The 15,923-nt window shown below is 51.5% G+C and overlaps 2 protein-coding genes across 2 annotated transcripts; both read left to right on the forward strand.

Annotated features, from left to right (window-relative positions):
* Nucleotides 1-3,109: 3,109 nt before the first annotated feature.
* On the forward strand, nt 3,110-4,210 carry LOC119107939 (carbohydrate sulfotransferase 6-like). The gene has a single exon (XM_037231531.1). It carries the CDS (start codon nt 3,110-3,112, stop codon nt 4,208-4,210), a length of 1,101 nt encoding a protein of 366 aa, XP_037087426.1.
* Nucleotides 4,211-7,166: 2,956 nt separating this feature from the next.
* On the forward strand, nt 7,167-14,093 carry LOC119108570 (UDP-xylose and UDP-N-acetylglucosamine transporter; the record flags this gene model as incomplete). The annotated part of the gene is given in 7 exon segments (XM_037232162.1): nt 7,167-7,256; nt 8,501-8,606; nt 9,431-9,544; nt 9,909-10,011; nt 12,567-12,689; nt 13,275-13,445; nt 13,942-14,093. Coding segments are annotated over 6 exon segments (740 nt in total), but the record flags the coding sequence as incomplete, so codon positions are not given.
* Between the last annotated feature and the right edge of the window lie 1,830 nt (nt 14,094-15,923).

Genomic DNA, 15,923 nt, shown 5'->3' on the forward strand with positions numbered 1-15,923 from the left:
ACAATGCTACAAGCCATTTTGTCATCGAACTGTGACTGACATCGGTCGGTGCGCGGGTGCAGGCGCAGCTTCCGCCGCTGGCTCGCCGGGCTGCCCCGGCTGCCCCGGCGCGTCGGCTGGGGACGGTCGGGGAGCCACAGCCGCCATGCGACGTTGTACCACGCGCCCGCTCAGCCGCCGCCTGGTGCTGCTGCTGCTGGTGGTGCTGGTGGTGCTGCTGGCGATGCTGCTGCTGGACAAGCCCACAAACAATCCTTGGCTCACAGGTGAGAATACTCTGCGTGCGTAATAGGCTCGATGCAGTGATGATTCATTGCGACACGGACCAACTTGCAAAAGTGCGGCTCGGGCACTGGCCAAAGCGCTTATCCACATTAACCCGTTCCAGATGCATGTGATATAGTGATTCCAGAGACGAGCAGCTAAGATCATAATTAGTCTGATCCATTGCAATCGCTCAACGAGATCGAGATCCCTTGAGAAACACTCACTTCAATGTCGACCTTCAATACAACACGACCCACATGTACAGAAACATTCAACCCTTGATGCGACAGTAACCGGCGCCCGGCCGGGGGTCCGAGACGATCTCGCTCGGCCGGGGGGGGGGGGGGGGAGGTTGACCAGCTGGGATCTTCCAATTTCAGGCGTCGCACAGGAAAAACAAAGATACCGTCGTGATGGTCTTGTCAAATCAGGACGAGTGCGTATTACATTTTTTACCTTAGTCAAATGTGAGGTCATTCGAGGTCACTAAAGGAGAAAACGGGCGTTCTCACAGCTAGTTAAAACATATGTTAATACGCCAAGACGGATATTGAGAGCACCCAAGTAAGCGTTTAGACCGTCTAGGAGTCCCTTCATTATTCATCCATGAGACCGGGAGTCCTTTACGACCATTTCTGCTTCCCCATGCGGGTCAGGTCAGGTCAACGTTCAAAATTGGTCTACCAGTAGTCTACACGAGCGGCGCTTTTTGTTCTCCTCCACAATGTGCTTCTGATTGAGTTTATTTTAATAGGTGTAGCAGTGCGACAAGGGCATTATCTATGCAAAAATATATTTTAGGCATACGTAAAGGTCAGCGGAGGTCAAGTGAGGATAAATCAATAAAACATCTACTTAAGGAAATTGAAGTGCTAACTATATCTTCGTGACCAGTGCCATATTTTTCTGTTGTTAACAATGGTGTGTTGTACATCTTCGGGTAATCAAGATCGCATAGCTCTTGTTCACATTGCACATAGTCGCTTTGACGCTTGACAATGCATTTTTAGCAAACTGAAAGCAGGCACAATGTGCTCTGTGGTTATATGATGATCGTACATGTCAATTAGTGCTATTTTCCTCAAACAAAAACACCAAAATCTACACACAAATACGTACAAGTTTGAATTGCTTGCAAAGAATAACAAAAATTGACTCGATTTCCGGTCGCTTACCTCGCATTTTTCGAAACATCTGAAATATACAAACGAGCTGATGTAACAACCGTCTTCAACGCCTGGGACGGGCGTAACGTATCACGAGTTTCACCTGTCGATTTTTACTAGTGCCTGTCTGATAGTGTTGCATAAGGGTTATTCAACACTTCCGCATTGCTGTAACATGTTTAGCTCTTCCAGGGGCCGAAAGTATGCTGGACTGCCTCCCAACTGCCGTTTCGAGCCCACAGTCTGTCTCCCCACCATGCACCTGTCGACACCGTCCACCTGCTCTCTGACGTCATGTGACCTTTAGCGCGGCCATGCCTGTTGAGGGCAAATACCAAGTGCCTAAAGCGACTCAAGGCCACTATGCCAAGGGAAGACAGACCGGAAGGCATGGGCTCCACACGACCGAATTATCGGGACGGATTTGCCAGTGGAGGTGGCATAAATCAGACATTGCAGAACAAGTAAACATTTGGGACCTAGCTTAGCCTAAGATGACCTGATCTCTCATCCTCAGACATGAGCAGGGCTGACATCATGGCTTCAAAATAGATGATGTTTATTCAACAAATGAGCAACACATCCTGATTGTCAACGAGTGAACCGCAACGTCGATTTGGCATCGAACTTGGCTGACCTGTCCTTAGCAAATGGACCACAAGTCACAAACTATTAGGACAAAATTATTGAAACTTGATAGGACACGTAAGCACACGATGAAGCTAGCTACTAAAAACGTGCGTGACCTATTTAGCGGTTGCCATGTTATGCAAGAAAAACCTCGGGAGAGGGGGGGGGGGGGAGGCGCTGTTAGGCACACTGTCGTGGTTCGTTTAAAAACACGAACGCTGCGCTGCTTTGCTTGCTAACCTGGTGATTAATTCATGACGCGGCCACATGGCACGTGCCTCTAGCGCAATACGTGCCGTGATGTCCGCATACTGCCAGGTGACGAGACGGCTGGTAGGAACTTGCGTGCTGCTTATTGGGCTATCCTGCGTAGTATGAGACGGTGGAACGGTACAAAATTTGAAATTCAGTGCGTATGGGTGTGTTTGGATAGCGTAAAAGGAAATGGCTGAGCAGGTTTCGTTCCATGAGGCTTTGGACGCTGGTGTGGGTGAGGTGTTTCAAATGCATGAGGAAAAGATTTGGAAAGTCAAGTCAAATTGTGAAAGCGCCGCAGACCCAGTCGTTCCAAAGTGTATTACGATCCGTGAAATGGTTCGGGTAGTGCTCCCGAAAAAAGCGAGGCGGGAAGAAAGCGCAACAAATTTTCTATTCCACGACGACTATTGGTTTAAGTAATCAATCTACAGTGCAAATGAACAATACGAAATAATTCAGCAAGCTTCATTGTAAATATCCTCTTCTTGTCTCCACAGGCATGGCTAGCTGGACCCAACATCCCGGACACCAACAAAGCACACTGGCCACCCTTCGGCGATTACCACCACCAGTCCAACAGCAAGTATGTCAGGGCAGCTTCGCTGGAGGCTGCTCCTCACTCTTCACGCGCGGCTCCCGCAGGCAGCGACGCCCACCCAGCCCGTCGCTGGTCTGCTGCCGTCCCCCGGTCCACCCTGCGCAGGGGCAGCCGGACCCTGAGCGGTCCGGTCCAACTGCGCAGGGGCAGCCGGACCTCAACGGCCGGTCGCGTCGAGGCCACTGCGGTCATGAGCCAGTCCCTGACGCAAGAGCCGCCGCTGCCCGCGGCGCCCTTCGAGGAGGCGCTGCGGGTCGTCCGCCAGGGTCTGGAGACGGACAACAGCACTATGGCGATACCGCTGGCGGCTTTCACGGGCCGTGCCGTGGCCGACGCCGCGGTGCGCAAGGTGCTGGTGGTGTCCACGTGGAGGAGCGGCAGCTCGTTCCTCGGCGACATGCTCGCCTCGCAACCCCTTGCGTTTTACCTGTTCGAACCGCTGTTACTGCTCAAGTCTGCCGAAGCTGCCACCGGCGTCGCGACCAGCGCCGAGCGTCGGGTTGCCATGCTCGGCCAGCTCCTGCGCTGCGACTACAGCGGGGCGACGAAGGAGCGCAGAGAGCTGGAGCTCGTACACGGCAGCAGCGTCAGCATCCGGGAGGCCTGCAGACGCTTCCCGGACGCCTGCGCCAGCCGACGCTTCCTCGAGGCCGCCTGCGCCATGCACCCCGTGCGCATCGCCAAGACGGTGCGCATGCGGATGCGCTACCTGGAGCCGCTGCTGCGCGAGGAGCCGCGGCTGCGCGTCGTGCTGCTCGTCCGCGATCCGCGCGCCGTCGTGCGTTCGCGCAGACGGATTGCCTGGTGCCAGAACCAGTGCGCGTCGATAAGCTCTCTGTGCGCCTGGCAGGAGGAGAGCCTGCTGGAGGTGCAGCAGCTCGAGCGCCAGTTCCCGGGTCAGTTGCTTACCGTGCGCTACGAGGAGCTGGCGCAGAGCGTAGCGCACGGCGCACGCCGCCTGTTCGCGTTCTTGGGTGTGCCTCTGGAGGAAGCGAGCGTGCGCTTCCTGCTGCAGCACTCCGGCCAGGAGAGAGAGGTGGCAGAGGTGCTACTGGGCAGGCCCGGCCGGCCGCTCGCGCAAAACGCCGACCGCTTGAGCGCCAGCCGGGGAAAGGCGCACAGCTCGGTCAAGAACTCGCTGCAGGTCGCCAGCGAGTGGAGGCGAACAATGGGTCTGACGGCGGTGCGCGTCATCCAGCGGCAGTGTAAGGGAGCTCTCGGCCTACTGGGCTACCGGCGGTTTGAGACTCAGGCTGAGCTTAGAAACCTCACTCTACCTCTGGAAAGTTGACGTGGGTTATGTGGCGCACATGGGCGCAATGATGCCGTTGCAGATGTAAAGCACCAGGCGTGTTCACAGCAAGCGCCAGACGCATTTGGTCTCGCGCCTTTCCTTACCGGATGTTGTGAGCACGCGTTGGACGCACCATTTAATTCGTTGCGTCTTGCGTACCGCTTAGCGGAGCATATGGCCATATCGATGTGTGAACCCGGGTGCGTGTTCCACTCAGCGGGTGGTTTGTGTTCCACAGCACTGGAACCCCACCAGCGGAGTCGGCTAATGGTGGTTGGCGGGCGGTGCAAATAATGCTACTATTTAAGCTTGATGTCAGCTTTTGCTTCTTGCATTCGAGGCCCATCGGTGATGTTTGGCTAAAGAATCAGGAATTATCCACTGGGCTTTAATTAGCTCTTTGGGTAGTTTGGCTTCAGGGCGTGAGTAGTCAGCTAAACCATGCGTGCAAAAACAGAGTGGATAAAAACACATTGGAGTTGGTAGAGGTTGCTGGAATGATACAAATCAAGCCGATAAACAGCCCGGGCAAGGGGCAACAGCGAAACTTTAGCCGACATCATATGACGCAGCAGGCCGCGCACCTAGTCTGCATCGTCATCTTCTATCCGACAGGAACATATCTCGTCAACCAACCACCTGACCGTAAGAGATTGCGGATCAACAGCGCTGCCATATCTACCGTGCATTACCATGACCCCGAGCACCCCCTTAGCCTCGTTACCCTCGGCCGAAGCGAGAAGGCCAAAGTCGTTATGACCCTCCCGCAGCTCTTTTTCGGCGACTTTGACCACATCCGTGTTTTTTTACCGCCCCGGAAACCACTGTTTGTGCGAGAACACAATGATCACCACGGTATATTTTTTGACGTTTGCATCGCTTGGCCGTTCTCAGAACTCTTTGCTTCCTCGGAAACCTTGGCCTTTTAGTTGTCCTCGACCATCCAAATAAAATTGTATTTTCATTGCTTTCACCCCGACCCCTTCGGTCTCTGCGCCCCCGGACCGTAGTCGTGCCTATGGCCGTTTCAGCGTCCACTGACCACCTCGGTTTCCACTGTCTGTCGTAGATCACTTGACTACCTCGGCAGTCGGGACCTTCGACCGTCTCGCAGTTTATCATCTGTCCCTTGTTCACAAGACTGCGACGGAGATCCCCGGCGTGCTTGAGTTTCCGGAGTAATTGGGTTACTCGAGGCCCCTTGGGGCTCTCAGACAGCTGGCTATCTGTACTTTGGCCCTAGACAGTCCTTAAGAGCCGATTACCGTTTCGTGGTCCTATGGCGGGGGGGGGGGGTTCGTTAAGGGCGCAATATGACCTTTAAAACCTCTAATCAATCGTAATTCCTGAGGGGTCTTGCTTATCACAGAGACTCCAGGATTAATCGGGCCCGTAGCTGTTCGTTAATCTCTGATCCTAGTAACCTTGCATCTCTGATATTCGTATCGAATAATGCTCACGAGTAGGCAAACAAATATCGATGTTTACGGTCACCTACCAAGCTGCATCTGCTATACGGTTGCAATGACTATTCGGACCACATTTCGGCACCAATTTCGAGTTTCAAGGTGACCTTCCCACGGGGTCAGCACCGTGCGCAAATTTATCCCTGTAGATTTAAAGATGTCATTGCTGGCAAAAATGTGCTACAGAGCTGTCAACTAAAAAGTTGCATTGCTGCGTTCCCAAGCAACTACTGCTGTAAGCACAAGCTGGCAAGCATAATAAAGAGGCGCTATGCGTGGCATGCATGAAGAAGTAGGTGCTATCGCATATCAGCCAAACGGAACAGAGCAAGAGCGAGTCAGGGAGCCGCAAAATAGAAGTCAAAAGGCATTATTAAAAACATCTTTAAACTTACGTATTGTGGAATATATATATATATATATATATATATATATATATATACATATACATATATATATATATATATATATATATACTGGAATCTATACGAGATAACCTTAACTGAAATTGCATTTTAAATTAAAATAAAAAACAAATTCTGGAGGCAATGTGGGGGATCACGCACATAAGCATACGGTACACATCAAGAGCGGGGCAAAACTCATGTTTTCCGTCCCCCAATCTCAAGAGGTTCCGCCAATACCGGGCATGACATGCTAACCAGAAGACAGGAGGTGGATGGTATGTGATAACAAGATAATACACACAAGACAGATTAACGCCCGGCAGGATGAGCGGACAAGGTTGAACGGGATGAGGGAACGATGAGATGTAGATAAGATAGATAGGGGATAGACAGAACATGATAGATAACAGCACAGGACAGGAGATGACAAGAGTAGAACAGCATGCGCGCTTGATGCTTAACGATGCACTCAGCTGCTGGTTTCATTGACGTCACCCGCCCTGGCAGGAAGGGCGGGCACCACAAATATATTTTGCTTGTCAATTTTGTGTTGAGAGCGGTAGTTGCCTGGGAGCCAAGCATGAACAGTTGCGCAAATCAGCAGTTTTGCAATACATCTTTACCGTAAAAGCGTTTTAAGATATACCGGACTAAATACTCATGTCGACGGGTTAACAAAAAAGGTCCTGGCAGCAAGGTCGGCGCGTGCCGTCAAAGGTCATGTGACTTTGTGGTCACGTGACCTGACGTAATGAGAATATTGGGCTGTGATTGGTGCTGACAAATGTGCTGACGACAGACTGCACGTGGCCAGGGTTGATTTTGCCACGCCATCAAACACAGCTGCATATCCCTGAAATGAAATACTTTGAAACAGCTGCCACAAAACAGTGCTAGGATTCATTTATCACGGTTCTATTGCATAACGCGTTCGAGGTCACAGCCCCACGCCCGTGCTGGGTCTGGCGAGGATTCACAAGCAATGCTGTAAAGGAATTATGATACCAAATTCTACACAAAGCCCGCAGTAGTGACGTTTAGGAACGGTATTCGCCGGGCCGGCAGTCAACTCCGTTAGCACGGCGTGAAAGGGTGACGGGCGTGTTTATGTGGACTGAAAGGCTATTTTCCAAGTATTGCAGAAGTTAAATACTCACCGCCGCATATAACGTTCAAGCTGTCTTCATACGTATCTAGTGTTATCGCCAGAGTTGTGAACCGTATGTTCAGTCTTTCATTACACCAGCCGAGCACGTAACAGCGCTGGGCAGGGTTGAGATTTGAAACGTGGTCGTCTGTGCTGCTCTTTTTCTCCAGTTTTGTGCTTCTATGAATGGTTGCAGCTAATAAGTAAGCCTTGATTGGGCATTGTGGTATCATCACATACAAGTGCCCGAATGTGTTTTAGCTGAGACAACACATCATGTACGAGAAAAGTGACGGTTATCCCTTTGTGTTCTCCACATTGTGTTAACGTCATGCATATTTCCTGAGCTTTTTATTTCCCCTCTGAAATAATGGGGCTTTTCGTGGTGCTATCTGCACTAGTATCTGTACACGCATGGGGAAACCCAATCTGTCCATGTCGCCCACAAACAGCACAACAAAACTATTGGCTGGTGTAAGCATAAAGGATCAGACATAAGTTAAGGAAAAATATGCCCAACTTTGACAGGATCTGTGCCTTCAGCTAATGATTTTGTCAAGCTCATGAGGTCATGCCAAGTGTGGTATTGCTATCAATGTGAAAATGTCTTAATAAATGAGACAGCTCATTTTTTTTAAAGTGAAACAATTTTGGGCCAAGTTACATAAGTTATTAGCAATGTTAGGCTACTCTGCATCTTTGTGCTCAGTGTGTGTGTATGTGTGTGGAGCTTTTGAAGTTGCATTACAGATGTAAGGGGACTCCCTGGGATAGTTTAATGACCAGTCATTACTGACTAATAAAAGGGTGTATGGGGCTTTACTGGCTCTTGGCAGAAAGGAATGGCTAGCACCACCATGCATGAACTTTAGCTGTCAGCTGCTTCATAGCACTTCACTTTTACCTAGTTTTATGCTGGAAATATCACACCAATTGTTATTAATGCCTATGTCATTTTAGTGCTAGTGCTAGTGCAATGTCATTTTATGTACAAACATCACACCAATTGTTATTGGTACCTAACTAGTGCAATGCCATTTTATGTTGCAAATATCACAACAATCTTTATTAGTGCATAGATAGCACAATGCCAGTGAGCAAGCTGACCTATTGCTGACTTGTTGAAATCCTAACCCCTGCTAGGCGAGTGCTAATTTGACTGTGATCTGGGTAAAAGGAATCTGTTTCTGATAGGATGTGCCCTGAGCTGATGTGTGAGCAGTAATTTTCACAGCTGCTATGGTTGACCTTCTCTGCTGGGCTGCAGGCTCCAGGGCTGTGAGGCTGCCAGCAGACATGCAGCCGACCCTTGCCATCGTGCTGGTGCTGCTCGGGTGCTGCTCCAACGTTGTCTTCTTGGAGCTGTTGACCACGTGAGCAGCAGCCAGTCCCAGCCTGGGTGACAGAAAGATGTTGTGCTGGCGAGGGCCTTTGCCAAGGGGGCAGAATCATTAGTTTTGTCATTTTCGTTTTGTACATGTTTGATGGTTCATCAAATCTAACAGCAACTTAGCAAAGGCTGCATAGTTTTGCTGCTTGTGCACCATGATTTGGTCGCCCAAAGTGCAAGTGTTTGTACAGTTCTGTTAATGATAACCAAAGGGAAGGATTGCAGCTCAGTAACATGAGTTGAAGGGATGGTGTTCTGTCCGTAACTTCTTCAAATGGATTTCCTCTCTTTCTTATTAGATTGTCCACGCATATTTAAATTTTCTTTTTTTAGAACTGGCTAAGAATTTGGATCGATCATAGCAGCTTTTCGGCCCGAATGCAAACCTCAAACAACTCAAGATGTTGTCTTTTCTTTCGCGTCTACGATGACAGCGCAATCAAATACTGTAATCAATTATCAAAAACTTGCGGTGAAATGCTGTCATAATTGAAGTATCATCTGCCATGTAGTTGCTCTCCATTTGGTCCACCCCGACATTAGAACCTTAACAATGATGGCAATATAATGAGGAATTCCCATACGAAAATGAGCGTGCCACATGAATCAGTAGAGCATGCTGCAGCTTGGGTCAAAATTTAATTTAGGTGAAACCAAGCCCTTAAGCAATCCTCACACAAATTTTCACTCCCAGAAGTGAATCATGACTGTAATATAGTTTAGATCGATCTAGTCAGAATGAGTCTCACTTAGAAGCCGTTCCATGTTTGTGCAGGTTTTTGTGCTCAAAAACCTGGTATATTTCAGTGCACATCCTGGCTCAGGAAACATCATAACGTTCTCGCAGTTTTTGTTCATCGCTGTACACGGATTTGTGTTCACCATGAAGTGTGGAACCGTGCGCTCGGCGATACCAGTAAGGTACGTATTGGTGTATGTTGGCACATATTTAACGTTGTGAAAGGCGCAGTGCGTTTGTGATGTCGTGTACTGAGTGTTCAAAATCAGCAGTAGAGCACTGGGTAACATTAGGTCACATACGTTACTTTTATTTTGCTATGCTTCCTGTAAGCTCCGATCTCGTGTTTTGTGTCGGAACACTTAATGTTTCGGATATTTTCCGTTTCCGATATATTGATGAACCACATGCCCCCCGAACGCTTCTGAATGTAACGCGTTCTCAAATGTGCAAACGAAAAATTCCGACAGCGTATTCAGCAAAGTGGTGACATTGTAAGAGCATGATCTCATGCATGTTTCATATGTGATGGTTCTTTCTTTTCAGCAAGTACTTCCTCATGGTGGGACTCTTCTTTGTCGTCAGCGTCATCAACAATTATGCCCTGAACTTTGGCATCCCTATGCCATTGCATATGATCTTTAAAGCGGTAAGACTACGCTGATATTGTCATTTATGCCTAAATGCACAGACGTGCGCTTTATTAGGTTTGGAACCAGCAATCCCCCAGGCCACGGATATTCACTCAAAGTAGTCATTAATATCCCTAAAACCCCCGTCGTCATAATGCGCCCGGGCAGTGGAACAATCGTGGTGTGGACCTTGCCCTCATACGCCGCACCACGTGGGTCGGAGGGCGTGCTTTGTGTCGCGTACGAGATCATGTGACCCAGACTGCACGGGATCGATCCTTGATGGTCACCATCCACTCAAACTCGGTGGTGTGGGTTAAAGTAGCTGCGTCGTCACGTCCTTGGGGCTGCTTTACGAGCAATGAACGACGGGCGAGAGTGCGGATATAACTGTGCAGACGATTGGTGGTGCGGGCTAAGATCTGTTTACCTGGAGATCACTTTAGGCTTGGTGATTTCTTCCCATAACATTACGGTGATATTTACAGGGTATGATCGTATTTCCGGGGTGCGATCGTATTTCCGGGGTATGATCGTATTTCCAGTGTATGATCGTATTTCCGGGCATGATCGTATTTCCAGGGTATGATCATATTTCCGTCATATGGTCGTATTTCCAGGGTATGATCGCATTTCCGGGATGTGATCGTATTTCCAGGGTATGATCGTATTTCTCGGGTGTGGTCGTATTTCCGGGATATGATCGCACTAGGTCAATTCGTGACGGTGGTGTCAAGTTGGATTGTGTATGCATATCGTGAACAAGATGGTTGGACCGCCTCAGTGGTTCTGCGAGGGATATCATTATCAAGCTAACATCAGATCAAGGCTGCAGGTCTCAGGTCACCGTTTTATCCAGCCAAAGTAACGTCAAACGTTACTTTATTTGGTATCATTTTACCAATATCATCTTTGTGCGTGATGTAAGTGCGCAGTCCAGGTAAATGGCGTGGAATGACCTCCGGTGAATTCACATGACCCGTTGGGATTAAATGATCACGTACTTTGACTTAAATTTGGTTTATTTCGGGGTCCATGCAAGCTACGGAGAGTCAGCTTTAAGTGATTTGACCCCATTTGAACCACCCTGACACTCCAACCGTACGAGGTAGTGTAAAACAACTGGAATGAGCGTGGAAGACCACGAAAATGGCTACTGTGCTTGTTTGTTCTTGCATCGGACATGAAGTCGGCACACACTACCTCGCTACTGTGCGGAGGATGGCTTATCGGTGCAGCTCACGAGAACGTCTTATTTTGGTGCTATTAATCGGAACAACGGACGTAGTTTGTGGCAAATTCGACAAAAATCTGACAAAGCTCGGTTCGGCTTTATAGCCCAACAACACAGTGACATTGACCGCACCAGCAATTTACCTGCTTGTGCGAGATAAGTGATGACGAAATCGCTGCTCTGGCTGTCAAAACTTGTGCCGTGCTGTGAACTTGGCGTAACTGTGCAGGACACATCACAGAACGTCGGTTGATGTGCTGTGAGAGAAGCCGATAGTTTGCTGTTCGTTGATGGCGTTCAGGCTGGCGGAAGTGGGTTCGTTCGAGTGATTTTAATGAGCACGCCTTGTCACGAGGCCGCTTCCGTTGTATGACTCAGCTTCCTTTTTCCGACCCACGGCTGTCACACGTGACGGCCTGAAGCCCGAACGCCTCGTTGCACTGTCATAGAAGCGTGTCGTTTCTAATGCTTCATGTGATTGTGTTATGATGAGATGTGAATATCTGACGAGCGTGTACGTGTGGATTGTGTCTGTTCTCTTCGCCTGCATTGCCAGACATAGTCTGGTGTACTGTTTCAGTCGACCAAGGGTCATTGTAGAATCATTTAATTCCGGCTGTCTGCTCGTACGCTTTCTATCCTGCCCTGTCTGGTCTGTAATGTGATTTAGCGCTCACCCGTCCGGCAGAAGGCCCGTGTCAGCCCTGTCTTAGCCTCTGTCCTGTCTGTCGTTGCCTGAGCGGCCCGCCCATGTCTGCCGTTGTCTATGCGGCCGGACCATGTCTCGCAATGTTTGAATGTTTGTATTGTGTCCCCTGGTGTCTGAGCGGCCGGTCCATGACTGGTGTTGTCTGAGTGTCCGTATCGTGTCCGCTGATGTCTGGGTGGCCTATCCGCGTCTGCTGTTGTCTGAGTGTCTCCTGTCCGCGGATGTCTGAGTGGCCGCTCCGTTTCTGCTGTTGTCTGAGTACCTGTATCTTGTCAGCTGGTATCTGAACGGCCAGCCAGTGTCTCGCGGTGTCTGAGCTTCTGTCCTGAGTCTACCGTTGTCTTAGCGACTGGCCCGTGTCTACCGTTGTCTGAGCATCTTACCTGTCGTGTCTGCCACTTGGGGGGGGGGGGGGGGCGGAGGCGGTCCATGTCTGTCATTGTTTGGGGGGCCAGCCCATGTTTGCCATTGTCCGGGCGGCCGGCCCAGGTCTGCCATTGTTTGGGGGAGGAGGGGGGGGGGGGGGCACCCCATGTCTACCATTGTCCGGGCGGCCGGCCCATGTCTGCCATTGTTTGAGGGGCCGACCCGTGTCCGCTGGCGCCTCAGCGAATGTCTCGCGTCACCAGGGGTCGCTGGTGGCCAACCTGCTGATGGGAATGGTGGTACTAGGCCGCTACTACCCGCTGCACAAGAACGCCGCCGTCGTGGCCATCTCGGCCGGCATCGGCCTGTGCACGTACGCGTCGCGGGTGAGTGCCGCACCAGCGCACCGACTCGACGTGCCGCTCTGGCCTGTGCCTCCGGCTCGGCTCGCTGCCGGGGGTGGCCATCTGGCTGCTGAGGGACCGATTGAGTGTTGACTGAACGACAGCCTTTGATTTTGGGCCGCCATATATTGCGTTACGCGCGGAAGAAGAGGCTTCCAGGGAGCGTAAGCCAAGCGTTAGAGAAGGAGGAGGAGGAGTAAGGCTACGCCTTGGTGTGGTTGCAAATGATGCTTAAATATCTCTGTAATGTTTTAAAACTTAAAGGTCAGATGCCGTTGGCGTCCTCGCACAGTAAGCCTGACTTCGTTTCACACCTCCATCTCAGTTAAGTTATTCCGTATGTCCATGATAAGTGGTGCAGCGCTGCTCTTGTAACGCGGTCCGAGACGGAGGAAAGCGTGGTATTATTAATAAACGTAGAGCGTATCAGTGCTGCTATTTTCATTTAATGCACCTCCTCGTCTCCGATTCGGCTGCCTTTGTTCTGCAGCCTGCCTCTGGCAGCGCGCTCCATACTGCCCTCTCGTGTCCCCGCTCCGTAGCTCTGTTAATTGCGGCCTCCGCCAGGGCGGCGCTGCTGAGCCGGGCGCCGACGGCGGCCCGGATAGCACCGTCACCATGACGATCGGCGTGGCGCTGCTCACCTCGGCGCTCCTGCTGTCAGCCCGACTCGGCATCTATCAGGAGGTGCTGTACACCACCTTCGGCAAGCACTCGCAGCAGGCTCTCTTCTTCACGGTATGGCGTCGGTCCCCGCATGTGACGATCGTGCGGGTACGGCGGGGAGGGGGAGGGGGGGGGGCATCATGGGCAGCTGGTCTCTGGGGAGGGGGCTGTCTTTCGAGATTAGGAGAGGTGGTCCAGTTGAAGCACCCGCGATTTATCGTGCTCTGCGGAGTGCATCGCAGAGCGTGTGTTGTCTGCCGCGGTCACAGCCGTGGGAAGTTTGCAAGGGGATAGACAGTCGACGGTCCACGGATAGGGACTGGTGAATTATGCTTGAGAAGCGTCGTGGGTTCTCGTGTCAGTTCAAAGAAGCGGCGGCGCCGGTTAAGGACGGAATATTATTGTGTTATTTGATTTGCATGCTCTGCTCAGTTTGTGTGGGTTGGCCGCCCTGCTCTGATCGCCCAAAGTGCCAACGACGACAGATGAACGTCAGCGAGGGCCGGCGCCGCCGCGGCCAGCCCGACCCACCTGGCCGCCCGCTGAAGTCACTGCTCACTCCCTGCAGCACGCGCTGCCGCTGCCCGGCTTCCTGCTGCTAGCTTCCGACATCGGCCACCACACGGCGCTGTTCTCGGCGTCGGAGCCGCTGGCACTGCCGCTGCTGCCGGTGCCCGTTCCGCGGCTCTGGTTCTTCCTCGCCTGCAACGTGGTCACACAGTATCCTTTTGGCATGGAGGCGTGTCCGCATGACGTGTTCGTGTCTGTCAGTGCAGCAGGCATACAGCACACTGATGTTGGTGCAGATTGCTTGAGGCATTGTTTCGCAAACTCTGGCGTAAATTGAGCGTCCCCGTTAAGTCGATGCTTCCCTCGATCGAGCGTCACCTTAGACCGCGTGCGCTTTAACCTCGTTTCGTCCCTCGTTCCACGGAAGTGGGTGGGGATGGGGGGGGGGGGGGCTGGTGCCATGGTCCGCGGCGGTTTTTCTTCAAGATATGCGATCAAGGAGCCTACATACCAATATCATCTAAAAGGTAAGTTGTGAACCTTTTGACACACTTCCCTGTATGACACTTATATATACCTTTTCTAGTGTTTTGTCACTATCGGCGTGAGAAGCTGGACACGCTAAATATGCAGAAAGAAGAGTGGATAAGTTCCACCAAAATACTGCGAAATAGGGGTCAAGTGTGTGGCGTAGATCTGTCTGGCGTGGATTGGCGGTTATGACTCGATGCCTACCTTTCTACGCCTGCCATGGAGGTTCCGCACCTGTCCGGGAAAACAAACACCTTTGAAATTCGAGCCGTCCGTTGTGCCCCCTCCCGCCGCTGCATCAACGCCACCTGAGCCCACCCGAACCTGCTAACGTTATCTCAGGCATTTAAATGGCCCAGGCTTACAGCGTCGCATTGCGTGGGCATGACAGGTGGCGTTTGGACATGAAGACGGCCTCACTGAATATAATATCTATCGTTATTAGCTTGTCCCATTTTGCGTTGATGGCGCAAACGAACGGGCGCTTAACAGCATTGCATTAACTAGCCCGACCATGGCTGATAAGATCAACATAAACTGCTGCCCCCGCCCCTCCCCTCCCCCCAAAAAAGAGTAAGAAAACGCATGGCATACAGATACGAACCTCCAATTGGAAACAATGAGCCAAACGAGCCGGAAGCCTCTGGGCGAAAGAAACTCCTCGGGCGTGAAAAATGCGGGCTTGGAAATGGCCTGTTTTACGGTGGTAATGCCAGTGGTTTTGCGGATCCTGATCGTGCTACGCGGACCACTCGCCGCACACCTGGGGACGCGCTTCGCTAGTTTCAAATCCCGCCAGTGTCAGGACGTGCGAGTTTATTTTGTTTCAATGTTCCATGACGCAAACAGACTGAGAAGCACACTTTGTTCTGCGGCCAACTGCCAGCTTCTGCGGGGAAGACGCGCTGTGTGGCCTGAGGAGAGTGTGGTGACTCCAATTGAGCCTTGGATGGTACCAATACCAGTCGGGCGCTGGGCACGGCGTGGGACGAGCGAGGCGATGATGGCGTCATCAGCTGCCGGTGATGATGCCGAGCAACTGCCGTCGTGCGGGGTGCACCAAAACATCAGGTAATGGAGTTGAAAATGGCTAATAAGCGGCTGATTGACGTGATAATTGCCTGGCTGTTGCTCCGGCCAGGCCTGCCAACTTATGTAGAGGAAATCAATTTGACTGCAGTTTTTGTTGACTGACCAGTCTCGCGAAAAGCGCGTATAGTTTGGGCAGATGCGGGTCGTATGGAACCGCGCTGCAGACGGCGCTTCATTCCTGAGTAGCTTACGTGGTCCGGCTCAGATAAGCCGCATCGTGGAGGCCCGGCGGCTGTAGCAGGGCGGAAGCCCTGGCCGCCTGCAGATCTGACAGCGTTCCTAAAAATCGCACTAAGGACCGCGGAATCCACGGTTTTTGCTCGAGCGCGCGGAGCCGGCTGCAGCCGAGGCAGCGGCGAGCCCGACGAATTCGTGCCCAAGCTGGCCTTGACATTTAAGGTCCGGTTTGGACTGCGT

This window comes from Pollicipes pollicipes, unplaced genomic scaffold (assembly GCF_011947565.3).
Source record: "Pollicipes pollicipes isolate AB1234 unplaced genomic scaffold, Ppol_2.1 Scaffold_6686;HRSCAF=7923_pilon_pilon_pilon, whole genome shotgun sequence".
NCBI lineage: Eukaryota > Metazoa > Arthropoda > Thecostraca > Pollicipedomorpha > Pollicipedidae > Pollicipes > Pollicipes pollicipes.